The 14,195-nt window shown below is 35.3% G+C and overlaps 1 protein-coding gene across 1 annotated transcript in view; it reads left to right on the forward strand.

The window, feature by feature from the left end:
- Positions 1-14,195, forward strand: part of LOC117019089 (sperm-associated antigen 6) — a 72,517-nt gene that overhangs the window by 45,345 nt on the left and 12,977 nt on the right. Inside the window, exons 5-8 of the mRNA XM_033100506.1 lie at positions 3,530-3,735; positions 4,600-4,773; positions 5,958-6,110; positions 8,577-8,768. Of these exons, the coding sequence (XP_032956397.1) occupies positions 3,530-3,735; positions 4,600-4,773; positions 5,958-6,110; positions 8,577-8,768 (725 nt within the window). The remainder of the gene's footprint in view (positions 1-3,529; positions 3,736-4,599; positions 4,774-5,957; positions 6,111-8,576; positions 8,769-14,195) is intronic.

Consider the following 14,195-nt stretch of genomic DNA (forward strand, 5'->3'; position numbering starts at 1 on the left):
CTTGCTTGTTATTAACAGTATATGATTATGTCACTTGTTATTGAACAATAGGTGTACTTTTAAAAAATTAATTTTTTTGAAGATTTGCTTAAAATTTAAAACTATGCTGAAATATTTTCAAAGATACGGGAAGATAAATTTCTTGGCTCCCTGCTTTTTTCTGGGGGGTGGGAGGGCGTCAAACCGTTTATGAGCCTCTAATTCTGTACACATCAATCTTTGATTTCATAAGCATGAGAAAATTAATTGAACCAAAATTCATTTCCAAATTAGAGTTTAAAAATGAGCTCTGTGAAATTTCTCCTATGGGTAGATATTTTTAAATGTATCAGAATTTTGTATGTTTTGGTTACTACTCCTTTTTTTAGAGAAAGTATAGGGAAAAAAGAAAACAGCCATAAAGAAGTAAGGTGGGAAGCACTGCCTGAAATGCACCCCAATACACATTTTCGCCAAACACTCCACAGACTTGACTCCTAGCTCTGCTCCATACTTGCAGTGTTGTATTTATATATTCATCCTGAGCAAAGGCGTCTAGAATAAAACAATGTTTTATTCCATTCTGCTGCCCAACGTCTAGCCAGATTTCTAGCATATAGTATGCATTTAATGAACACTTAATGACTGAAGGAAGAGAGGAAAATATACACATACAATGAGCACAAGCGAAGCCAGAATTACCTCAGAATGTTTCTTGGCTGTAAGGTACAGAATATCAACTACAAGTGGCTTAAACTTCTACTCATTGGCCAGGATTGGTCCACAAGTCCATGCCCTGGCTGACAAAGGCTGTTGGGTAGACACCAACAGTCATTGGCATAGAAATGCCAGAAGAAGCCATAGTAGGGAACAGGAGCAAGATATGCCATAGGAGAAAGAATAGCGACAGAGGCAGGCTAATAAAGAGGTAGCACTAGCATGTGTAATATGGTATATTGTGCATTATTTAGGCTTATTGTATTCTTACCTGTATGTACTACATCATCTTATACTTAATATGTGTATGAAGGTAGTAGAACAATGTCATTTTAAATAACAATGTGTGTCATCCAAGAGCAGATGCCGCTTTTTTAGGACGGCGTAAATTTGGAGATGTAACCACTATGCTGTACACCTGAAATTAAAATAAAATAATATTGAATGTCACTGTCATTACAAAATTAAAAAAGGGGGGGTATAGATGAAGGGGAGTAAGAGGCTCAAATTTTCAGGTATACAAATAAGTCATGGAAATGTAATGTACAGCACAGTCAATAATATTGTGATAGCACAGTATGGTGTCAGCTAGTTGCTGGACTTCCCACGGTGATCACTTCTTTAGGTATATAAATGTTGAATAACTGTGTTGTACACCTGAAACTAATATAATATAGCATGTTAACTATATTTTAATACAAATCTTTTTTAAAAATTGGAGATGTAAAGTATATAAAATCGCAAGTACAAAGTTGCTAGGCCCAATGCAAGTCTTTGGAAGCTTCATTACCTTCATGGCGAATCTTCCTCCAGCGCCATCCCCAGCCTTTCCCACATTTTAACCTCAGAACTCTAGAGAGAACCAAAAACAGCTTAGGATGGGATTGGGTAACAAGTCAGAAGAGCAGCAGAGTTTGCTTCATTATTGACATTACATGGTTCAGGGAAAAGAGGATATGGCACTCTGTTATTCAAGGAAAGGATAAAATGGGTGGGGATAACAAAGATAATAGGTAAATAGGTTTTTTTTTAAAAAAGAACCTTAAGTTTTTATTAATAGTACTTTGAAACAGTTGTAGTTTACTGCATATTCTTCACTCTTAGAAACTGTATAAAAGTGATAATACATAGAGGAACTAATCCTTAGACTCTCTTGAAACAAAATTTTCAGCCCATTATATATATTCTAGGTACCCTGAAATATGTACATAAAAAGTTGATATTACCATACGAACACCTGTGTACTTGGACTGGATTGAATAACATATTCATTAATATAAAATATGAAAATTATATCTAGAAATTTTGTATAATACCGCACTTTATCTTTCTTTCCATTTCCCTTGGATGAATGGGGGAGGGAGAGACACAGTGATCACCTGTTTTACCTGCTGTCTTGTTGGTTTTCAGGCAGTTGAGATAGAATCACAGAGATGCTTCTGAGGAAAGTGTTGGTATTCTAGTCTGTTGCTGCTGTTGTCTTTTTTTTAAAAACTATTTTCCACGTATCTGCCTCTAGTTCTTGAGATTACATATTAATTTACCATTGTATTTCATATTTCACACCACATTTTAAATACTGCAAGCTATTTGCTAATCAGTGTAGTGTTAATTTGTAGAAGTCTGTCATCTGCACCGGAGTTGAAAGCGTCTGGCACGTAGTAATCTTCCATTAATACTTGTTTAATGAAAGAATGAATGGTTTATGCAACATTGGGACTTGTAAGATAATTATAATAATTTAAGGAAAACAAATACTGGATGCCAATCTGTATTTTCTAACATTATTTCTTTTTAGAAAGTATATTACCAATCTTTTGAAAAATTAAACTCCATATTTAAAAACTTTAAGTGATATCCTGAAGAGATATCTTGGCTATTAAGACCTAAATTGTCAGGGCACTACAATTCTGGGAAAATGAGGACATAATTTGAAAGGAAGAGATTATAGAAATGAGCATATGTGATTCAATAAGAGAAGCCATGAATACAATAAAAATAGAATCTGTAACTGTGTATTGTGTGTTATGTTTTCCAAAAGACGTTTTTTACATACATATTACATGGGTCTACGTGCCTGTCTCTCATTATCTGTAATTTAAAATATGTTATTATTTTTGTAGTTGTTCTTCTTGGGCACACAAGTAAATCAACATGTGTATTCAAAAGATGTTTATTTCTGACATGTAAAATGCTTAGGATAAATTTACTCCTTTACCTAAACATTAACATTTATATAAAGTATGCTGTTCAGTTGTAGATCTTGTTTTTGAAAGTGTTTTTATATGTACAATAAAAATGCATTTCGTGTAAAGTTTTAAGAAAATCTTTTGAAAGTACTATAAGATGAAAGGAATTTAAAAATTGACATTATTGGTACAAGACTCATATTAATGTTTACTCATGTAAACAGCACAAAATACTGTCTAATTAGTGTGGTTGGTAAATTTTTAGTGCTTTAAATTTTTCTGATACTGTAAACCACGTATAAAATGCTTGCCTATTGAGAAGTACAGAATTGTCAGAGCTTTAAACAGCTGACATCTGCTTACTCTCTTAAAAAACAGAAAAGAAAAGAAAAACAAGCCATTTCAGCCTAATCTACCTCAAATGTGTTCATGTAAATGGAGGTCCATCTATTGACCTGTATTCTTTTCAGCTCAGGATTGGTCCACATAGTTTACGAAACCAGGAAGGCTGATTTGAAATGCAGATGTCGAGACAGTGAAGCACACCCTCCCCTTTTTTCTTTGCTGTATCTGTCAGGGTGAAAAATGGCTTGCACAAGGGTCAGTCACCCATACTCACTTAATTACTTTTCTTGGGCCCACAGAACTGTCACAAGCTGTGGTGGACGCGGGAGCGGTTCCTCTTTTAGTACTCTGTATCCAGGAGCCAGAAATTGCTTTGAAAAGGATTGCTGCTTCGGCTCTCAGCGATATTTCAAAGCACTCCCCAGAGTTGGCACAGACAGTGGTGGATGCGGGAGCAATTGCTCACTTAGCCCAGATGATCCTGAACCCTGATGCTAAACTGAAGGTATTTAAAAATAATCAAAAACAAACCAGTCTTCTGTTAATCTAAGAAAATGGAAATGTGTATAGATTAATATTATACATTAAAGATAAGTCGTAAATTATCACTGAAAACAGGTGTGATTATATGGTGTATTTGGCCTTGTAATATGTGAGTCATGCTGTAAAGATTAGACAATAAACACATGACTGAGAAAGGTATGTGCAAGGCTTAAAATTAGAAGTAGCATCAGTATTAACATTAATGACTAAAATAAGGAATCCCATAATGATTGAATTTCAGGGTAGGAAGGGACCTAAAGGTTTTCTAGCCCACCACTATTTAAATTTCTTAAGAACATTGTCATATTTATATATATTTTTATAGCTTTCTAAAATAGTCACCGATTATACTTTTATATTGTAATAGTTATATCCTATAAGGTTTTTAAATTGTTAATATGAACTAAGCAATGTAAAGTTCTTTGAAATGTTATCAGCATCATGCCAACAAGAAAATGTTAGTTCTGCTTGATCTTTTTCTACTACCTTATTGCATGTATTGTAAATTAACAATTTAAGTATTACATAATTAAGAAATAGTATTCATCCAAAGGTCATATGCTTAGATCATCTGTGGTACAGATTAAAATAGTCCATAAAAAACTAAGACACTTAATTTGGAAATTAGGGTCTTTAAGAAATTGATTATTTAGGTATAAGACTAAGATGTGAATGTCTTGAGACTCAGAAATCAGGTTTTGTTAGATATCCAATTGTTTTTCTTTTATAAAGGAGTTTGACTATGTAAAAAGGTGTTTAAACTGTGTCTGAACACTGCAGTGGACTATGCATAATGTTTTGTTTTATTTTGGTTTTTGCTTAACAGCGTCAGGTCCTTTCAGCTCTCAGTCAGGTTGCAAAACATTCTGTGGATCTGGCAGAAATGGTGGTTGAAGCAGAGATTTTCCCAGTTGTACTTACCTGTCTGAAGGACAAAGATGAATACGTGAAGAAAAATGCTTGTACTTTAATTAGAGAGATTGCAAAACATACACCCGAGGTAAAGAAAAAAAAAGCTTTAAATGCAATACCATGAGTTAGTTTTCGTGTTGAAGTAAAACATCAGTTTGTACACAGGGCCCAAGTGCTGTGCCACATGATCTGGATAGGTCAGGGTTTCTCATCCTGAGCACTATGGACATTTTGGACTAGGTAACTGTGTGGAGGGGGATCCTGTACACTGTCGGATGGATATTTTGCAGCATCCTTGGCCTCTGCCCATTAGATAGATGCCAGTAGTACCCCTCCCAGCGTCATGATAATCAAAAGTGTCTCCATATATTGCCAAATGTTTTCCAAGGGACAAAAGTGCCCCCACCCTGACCCCATTGAGAACCACTGGATTATATCCATGGAGTTTGAAACTGAAATCTCAGTTTTTAATCATTTCCTGCTTTCCATGTCTAGATTCTGGGGACCATGGACCTTGGTCATCCTTGTCATTTTAGGTCAGCGGGGAGTAGTGAGAGGTTGTACAGTTCCAGGTTGGGAGAGACCACCAGGTCCCCAGCCTAATGTAACCACTCAAGTAGCTGCTCTTATATGCTGGTTTCCATTCTGAGTTCTTCGATGCCAACGGAATAGTGATGAAGCAAACCTGGGTGGATTCTAAAGTTGTATATTTTTCTATGTATATTTTGAATAATCAATTTCATTTTAATAAACTTTAAAGTCCTCATTCTGTATTTTACCTAACATCTTCACTTGATTGAGATTTTTCATGATTGAAGTGTAATCAGCCAGTAATCATTGCTCACAAATGGGAGATAATTATGCTAGAATATTTCAAGTCTGACATTGTCTTTCAGCATTCAATGATTAATCTGCTTCATATTCACAAATTGGACTTTCAGTTTTTAGCTACTTATGAACTAGCCCTACGTGTAGTGTCTAGGTGAGGAGTTTTAACATCCATTATAATAGGTATTAAAGCTGTGTCATCATTGCATGAAAAATTGAAGCTCCGAGTAAAGCTACGCATGGTGAGTATATTTGTACATTTGAAATAGCAGGATTATTGTACTTGTATATTTCTTTATAAATATAGTAATTTTATAAGATCATATTTCAAATTTTACCAGATATTTTTAGGTCCTTAGTTAAAAAGTTTGCAATACTAAAGTAATATTCAAAGATCATCTTGTGCTTTACCATCACAATTACCTAAGTCTCCTTTTCTCTCAGCTCTCACAGTTGATAGTTAACACAGGGGGAGTTGCTGCTGTGATCGATTGCATTGGGTCCTGCAAAGGCAACATTAGGCTGCCTGGCATCATGATGCTTGGTTATGTCGCGGCTCATTCTGAGAACCTGGCGATGGCGGTCATCATTTCCAAGGTTTGCTTGATTTTCTCAGTTATTGCAGTGAGATATTCTAAGACAGAACCACAGATTAATACTCTCCCATAGAATATAAAATGTAACTGACATGAATGAAAGAACCCTGAAGACTTTTACGGCTTGTTTTCATGGCTTGTCAGTATGTTTCTGAAAGCAGTGCTTGAAATAAGGTTTACTTTGTAGGCAGTTTTACTCAGTATTTAATATCGACAAAATAACAATACCTCTGCATATTAGTATCCTCTGTATTGAAATATTCAGTGCACTTGTATCTTGAAGGATTGACTGTACATATTCACTAACATGCAGAGCATACTTTGATTAAAGACAACGTATAAATGAAATGCTGGGAGTTGTTTTCATTATTCTCAGAGGTCTCTACATTCTTTCCCCTTTCCTGTCACTTGAGTAGGAGATGACAATGACTAGGACATCCCTTTTTTATCCACTTTCTCTCCTTCAGCTTTCATGAACTAATTTCTCTTTTTAGATGTAGGCAATTCAGGGCACACATCAGACAGCAAGGTTCTGTGTTCTTGCTCTTGGGATTTGGCCTCCTGTCAATTTACAGCCTGGTATCAATCCTCCTTACAGTGCAACCCTGGCACACAGTAGGTGATCCAAAACTATTGGGTGAATGAATAAATATGGATAACCTGAAGAACGCTTCAGAAGCTGTGTGCTTACAGTGTCTCCAGAGACCTTCTAGAGTGTGGGTTTCTTATCAGCATGGAAAAGCTGCTGCTGTATGTTAAACAGTGTGGAGTTTTTTTTTTGTTTGTTTGTTTTTTATCTCTTGCTAATCCTCAGAATGAAAAAGAGCCTCAGATCTTTATTTCTACCTATTCCTTGATAATTCTTTGCTCCACTCGCGTTTTATCCTGTGCTTTTCCTTTTGTTCTTCTATTACAAAGACTATGATGGTGACTAGAGCAGTACTGCTGCTTTCTGAAGGGTCACCGTGGGATGTTACCGGGATTTTTGATTCTTGGTTCTTTTGTGGATCGTCAGAAAACTTGCACGTAGGAAGAATGATGAAAGAAGCAGCAATTGCTTTTGATTTCTATATTTCCTCCCCAAACTAACCAGGAGGCAGTCCCCTCCTTTGGCCCAGGGTTGCTGCTGGCCTCTGCCACCTCATTGTCCCTCAGTTAGTTGAAGATCAAGGTGACGGCAGTAGTTTGAGGCAAACCGCACAATACTGCGTCATTCTTTCTTTTTCCTACATAGTGCTGTAAGAGCTAATAAAGTACTTCACAGTTAAATAAAACTTTATGATTTTTCAAAGCACACTCACGTTCCTTATCTCATTTGCTATTCATAACAACTGAGGCCAGTAAGTCAGACTTTGGAGGATGCAGTGGAGGAGGCTGCTTTTCCTCCTGCTTCTTCAATCTTGGTATGTCCCAGAGTATGGACTTTCTGGAAGGTTGTCGCATTCTGAAGAAAGGTCTGACCTTTTGTATTGCAGTCACACATTTTTAGTTGTAAAAAAGAAGCCAATGAAGAAATATGGCAGGTCTCTTCAGGAAATTGGTTTTAATAACCAAATTTAAAGGTAGCGGGTAAAAGAAGTGTATATGATCATTTGGCCTTTGCTATGGTTGCAGGACGATGTGACGTTGACTTTTGTGGCACTAAATTTAAGGTGATAATTATTATAGTCTCAAATTAGTTAGAAAATTATACAGAATCTGGAATTATAATTTGATTTGGCTATTTGATTCTTCCTTGGATGTATAAACTGTGATGTATATGAGGCCCTTGATTTAATTCTGGTTTGATTATTTAGATAGATAAGCCTAAAGTACAAAATATAAGCACATGCTATCTGTGTTACAAAAGTAATCATTTCTACTTGGACATTCAATCATGTTAAAATGGGCAAAACTATCATTTAAAAGTTGACCAAAATTAATGGAAATTTTTCTACTATTTCAGGAAAGGTTTCAGTGAATATATTTCATCTAAAAGCCACTTTAATAGAATTCTTGCTCATATTATTCATTTGATTTCAGATCTATAGTAGTTATTTTGTTCTCAGTTCTGTTATACTTAGTTAAAAGGTGATTTTAAAAGGATTCTAAATTACCTTTCTTAACAAAGGAAAATAAAAGGTTTTAAATTTAAAAGCTTTTTAAATTTTTCACAGTGGAATCTGGTTTTGCTTAGATACTAGTCTGTGGCATCTGTTGTTTGGTTAACTGCCTCTGTATTTGGGGAGTAAAGGCTAGCAGAGAGAGTCTTAGTTTAGTTGGATTGTTACAGATAATTGAGGTAAATTAGTTCTAGTCACTTTATTGACTTGAAAAACGACAGCCCCTGTGTTGTGCTCGTTTATTGAACCGTTTAGGGAGAAAAGGATCAAGGCCAAAATGACTTCTTCTAATGTTTGAGAGACATGGAAGACGCTTTAATCCTGCTTTAGCGTCATAACACTTGCTCTTTTGATCAACGCTGCAGGGCGTGGCCCAGTTGTCAATCTGCTTGTCAGAAGAAACGGAAGATCATATTAAGGCAGCTGCTGCTTGGGCCTTGGGACAGATTGGGAGACACACTCCAGAGCATGCGCGGGCTGTGGCAGTCACAAATACTTTGCCAGTTCTGCTTTCATTGTACATGTCAACAGAAAGCTCAGAGGATCTTCAAGAAAAAGTAAGTGCTTAATTCTTACCTGTTTATGAAGCTCTGTTAGATTTTAACTCATTCTTAAAAATATGTAATTGAAAATGTTCTAATTTTTATTATGAATAATATTGCTTTCATGAGTCAAGAAATACAAATTTATCAGAAGGACTGAGGTGACTTCTTTGAAAACAGATTACCCTTATCTCTAAAAATCAGTGATATATTTTAAAGAAAGTTCTCTGCAAATGCAAATTTGTTTGAAAAATAATGTCTGGTTATTGCCTTCTACACTGCTATTGACTTAAAGAATAGGAACTGAAGAATAATAGAATTTTGGAGTTGGAATTGGCTGGAGAGAACTTTAATCCATTTTACATTAAAAAATTGAGTCCAAAAGAATTGAAGATGCTTTCAAAAGTATGTAACTGGAAGAGGGTATTCAGGAAGCCATGATCTACCTTTCCTAACTCCAAATGCCTACTCTTTTAATTATATGTCTTATATTTGTTCCTTAAAACAAAAATGTCTGGCCAGCCCGGTGGCTCAGGTGGTTGGAGTGCTGTGCTCCTAATGGCGGTTCAATAACCACATGGGCAAGTGAGCTGTGCCCTCTATAGCTAAGATTGTGAATAACAGCTCTCCCTGGAGCTGGGCTGCCTTGAGCAGCTGGAGGTTGGCGTGAGCTGCCACTGGCTGCTGAGTGCTGCCTTGGGCTTCCGTGTGCCTCCGTGAGTGGCTGGCAGTTAGTGTGAGCTGCCATGGCTGCTGTGTGCTGCGATGAGCGGCTGGTGGCCAGAGTGAGTGGCCGGCAGTGAGCATGAGTGGCCGGCAGCGGGCGAGAGCTGCTGTGAGCTGCTGTGTGAGCAGCTGAACAACGACTGGCGACCGACTGCTTCAGCCAGGGGGAGCGCAAGGCTCATAATACCAGCATGGGCCAGGGAGCTGTGTCCTACACAACTCGACTGAGAAACAACGGCTTGAATGGGGGGGGGGGGGGCCGGAAATGGAAGAAAGGGAAACAAGAAAAAAAGTCTATAAGATTTACTGAATTAAACATTTTTAAATATATATGTTTAAATCAAGCTTTCCGAAAAAAATATTACTAGCTACTAAAATGATTCACAAAACAGGAATATAAAGTAGGATGGGTTGTTTAATAATTATAGGATTTCAAAGAAAGAAAAACATGTTTCTTAGCATACTGCCTTATTAGGAAACATGTAACTTTTTGAAAGCTGCTTTTAGTAATTGACTTGGATTGAAAGAAGTGCACAGAAAAAGCAGTAATTCAAAATAAAATAAACAACAATAAGTTAAGCTATATTTAAATTTTAATTAAAATAATAAAGTAACAAATAAAACACAGTTGCTGAAACAACTTTAGATGATATAATGAGGGAGGAAGTTTATTAGAACTGTATAGTTCAGGGACTCTGCAAGTTATATATAGTGAATAATTTATTATCAAATTATATGTTTACAAATTTTAAATTTTATAAAAGTGAATTTATGTATATTTGGTTATGTTTATGTGTTATTTCTCTACAAATTATTTCTATATCAAAGTAATGATTTGATAGATTTAGGGCTTCCCTTATATTTCTCCAATGTTGAATGCATTCCTTGGCAATGCTTGGTAGGGAGAGTAAAATTGACAATGTGCTAAGGCCTTTCCCCATTTAACAATTCTGTGATTCTTTGACTTTCTGGTTGAGAAACCACAAGCCCATTTGCAGTTTTGAGTTGCCCAGTACAGCTGATTTACATATGCATAATTTTAACCTATATTTGTAGTTTACTTTTGGCCTCAAATTTCTTTAACCCATTATTGTTACTGTCTTTTCTTCTACCCTCTTCTATCCCCTCCCTGCTAAATTCCTCTTCTTTCCTCTTCCCTCCTTACTTCTCTCATCCTCCCTTGCCCCTTACCTCTACTGATCCAATGACTATGGCCTCCTCTGCAGGGTCTCTACAGGCATAAACTGTGCTGCCCAGGCTATAATAGTAATTGTGTTCAACTTCTAGATTATCAACAAATAAATTATTAATATCCTAAAAAGTCTATCTCTTTCAGATTTCTGCACTTAACAACTGTTATTTTCCTTAAAGTTTTGGAAATATAAGAATATATGAGCTAGCGCATAAATAATCAATAGTGGAATCAATAATAATTATAGCTGAGAAACCCTTGCAAATAGTCTCAGGTAGCACTATATACTTTTTTTATACTACCAAGTTCATATAACTTGGTTTTTAATGAATTATTATGATGTTAAGAAATATAAATATTACCGCAGTAGAAGAAATTTGAAAACTTCACTCCTTAAAGTAAGATAATTTTTATTGTGTTTTATTTTAACAAAGGTGACTTTATTAAAACATTTAGGTTTACTAATAGAAGTTAAGGTTCATTCTGCCTATGTTTGATATAATATTTACTTTCAGGAAATACACTGAGTATTAAATTAAAAAGTGGGATCTTTATCAATCATTGTCTTATTAGCAATCTTTCCAAGGCTTTACGTCCATACAAATATTTTCTTATTGTAGGGACTTGATCATTTTTTTTTCTTTCCCAAGATCTCTTGGATTCTATCAGTTGTTGTTTTAAAGGCTTTAGGATGAAAGTCCAAGTCTGTTTGATTTGATCCTATCTCAGTAGGGAAAATGCATCCAAGAGGTTCAGGAACAGTCTGATGTATTTCTCATTTGTTACTCTGTGGCAGCTTTCACAATATAAAGCCATGTTGAAGTCCATTTTGTCCCAAAGGCATGTCAGCTTCTATAAACATTCTCTAATTGGTTCTGATCCAGGAGAACCAAGGAGCAGCCTCTTGGAATTTCTTGCATATTTTCACATAGCCTTCCTATCTGCCTGTGCCCATGTCATATCAAATACCTTAATAAAAACTGAAAGAAGAAATCTTTTCTCTAGTAAGCTTACCTACATATATTTTGAAAATATTCAGGCTATTGCATTTTCATTTATTTTGACTTAGAGGCATCATATTGAAATGTTCCATGTTAGTTTTGGCATTTGAATAAGTTCATTCTATCACCTTAGCTATAAACCAGTTTCTAAGTTAATTATTTGATTTGGTTATTGTATTCTCATCATCATGGTTATTCTCCTTTATAACAGCTTTATTAAAATATGATTCATATGCTATATAATTTACCCATTTAAAGTGTATAGTTCACTGGCTTTTAGTATATTCACAGAGTTGTATAACAATCACTATAATCTAATTTTAGAAACTTTTCATTCCCCCATTAGCTATATCTTCCCTGACTAGCCCCAAGCAACCATTAATTTACTTTCTGTCTCTGTGTACTTGTCTCTTTTGAACATTTAAATGGAATTATTCAACATATGTGGCCTTTGTGCCTGGCTTCTTTCACTTAGCATAAGTTTCAAGGCTCATTCTTGTTATATAGCATATATCAATATTTTGCTCCTTTTTATTGACAAGTAATATTCTATTGTATTGATATACCACATTTAATCCATTTGCCAGTTGATGGACATTTGGGTTATTTCTACTCTTTGACTATTATGAATAATGCTGGAATGAACATTATTGTACAAGTTCTTGTGTGGACGTATGTTTTCATTTCTCTTGGATAAATACTTATGAGTGTTATTGCTAGCTCATACGATAACTCTATTTAATATTTTGAGGAACTGCCAAACTGATTTCCAATGTGAGTACCATTTTATGTTCTTACCAGCAATGTGTGAGGAATCCAATTTTCAACATTCTTGCCAACACTTATATTATCTTTGTTTTTTGTTATAACCATCCTAATGGGTGTGAATTGGTATCTCACTGTGGTTTTTATTTTGTGTGTGTGTGTGTGTGTGTTTTAATTTTTATTGAGATATATTGGGGAACAGTGTGTTTTTCTAGGACCCATCAGCTCCAAGTCAAGTCGTTGTTTTCAATCTAGGAGGGTGCAGCTCAGCTCCAGGTCAAGTCATTGTTTTCAATCTAGTTGTGGAGGCGCAGCTCTCTGGCCCATGGGGGAATCGAAACAGTGACCTTGGTGTTATGAGCACTGTTCTCTAACCACTGAGCTCACTGGCCGCCCTCATTGTGGTTTTGATTTGTATTTCCCTGATGGTTGATACTGTTGAAAATCTTTTCATGTGCTCATTGGCTATTCATATATCTTCTTTGGAGAAATATCTAATCACACCCTTTGCCCATTTAAAAATTAGGCTATTTATCTTTTTATTATGGAGTTGTAAGTGTTCTTTATATATTCAAGTACTTTATATATTTAGATGTATGGTTTACAGGCATTTTCTCCCAATCTGTGTACTTTGTTATAACTTTCTTGATGGTATTGTTTATAGCAAAACACTTTTAAATTTTAATGAAATTCAATTTATATATTTTTCCTTTTGTTGCTTGTGCTGTTGGAGCCGTATCTAAGAATACTTTTCCTAACCCAAGGTCACAAAATTTATCCTTACATTCCCCCTTCATTTTAAAAACTATAACTCTTTGGGCCAGAATGCTTTTAAAACAAAATTAACTTTTCAGTTGTCCAAAAAAGTCTAATATATAGACAGAAAGTTGATTAATAGTGACCTGGGGATGATGGGAAAAGTGGGGCAAAGGAGGAATGACTACAAATGGGCATGAAGTTTCCTTCTGAGACGATGAAAATATTTGAAATTAGAATGTGTTGATGGTTGCATAATTCTGTAAATTGGCTAAAAATCCATTGAATTGTGCACTTAAAATGAATGAATTTATGATTGTAAATTATATCTCAGCAAAATTGTTAAAAATCTTAAACCCAGAAATCAACAAGTAAACAAAATCTTAATTAATATACTAATATTTCTTTCATGCTAGACAATACAGCTGATTATTAATCATGACACACATTCCTACCTAGGAATGTAGTTGCAAATCTAGTATATTTCTTAACAAAGGATATAGTAAAGTTCAGTGAATTTCTAGTGTCATTCATTAGAAGTTCTAATCCTCTAGAGTTCTTGTTAATAACTTGACAGTACATCACCAACTTGGAATTGTTAGAATTAGAGTAAGGCTGTCTGTATGGTATGGTGAATGTGATCTCTGCTATACTGTTAGTGGACCTTTCATCAACAGCAGTTAAGTTAAATTTGTTGGCCTGTTAAGGTCACCATGATCCTAAGTTGGTTCACAAAGCTTTAACTAGGTGTGTTGGGAATGGAGAGTTTAATTCCGGCTTAGGCTATACAACTTGTGGAAAAACTTTGGGCTGCATTTCTTAGTTCTTTGTTCTATTTAATTTGGTTTATAAAACAATGTTTGAAGACAAATGTGTCAAGAGATAAGAGATTATTCAAGACTGCTTAGCCTGCATCTCTGGGAAACCACAAATTCAAGTGTTTCTTTACAGAGAGCCCAAATGTGATGAAAGTTTTTGCAGAATCCACTTACCAACTGTAAA

The sequence above is a fragment of the Rhinolophus ferrumequinum genome (assembly GCF_004115265.2).
Source record: "Rhinolophus ferrumequinum isolate MPI-CBG mRhiFer1 chromosome 5 unlocalized genomic scaffold, mRhiFer1_v1.p scaffold_110_arrow_ctg1, whole genome shotgun sequence".
Taxonomy (NCBI): Eukaryota; Metazoa; Chordata; class Mammalia; order Chiroptera; family Rhinolophidae; genus Rhinolophus; species Rhinolophus ferrumequinum.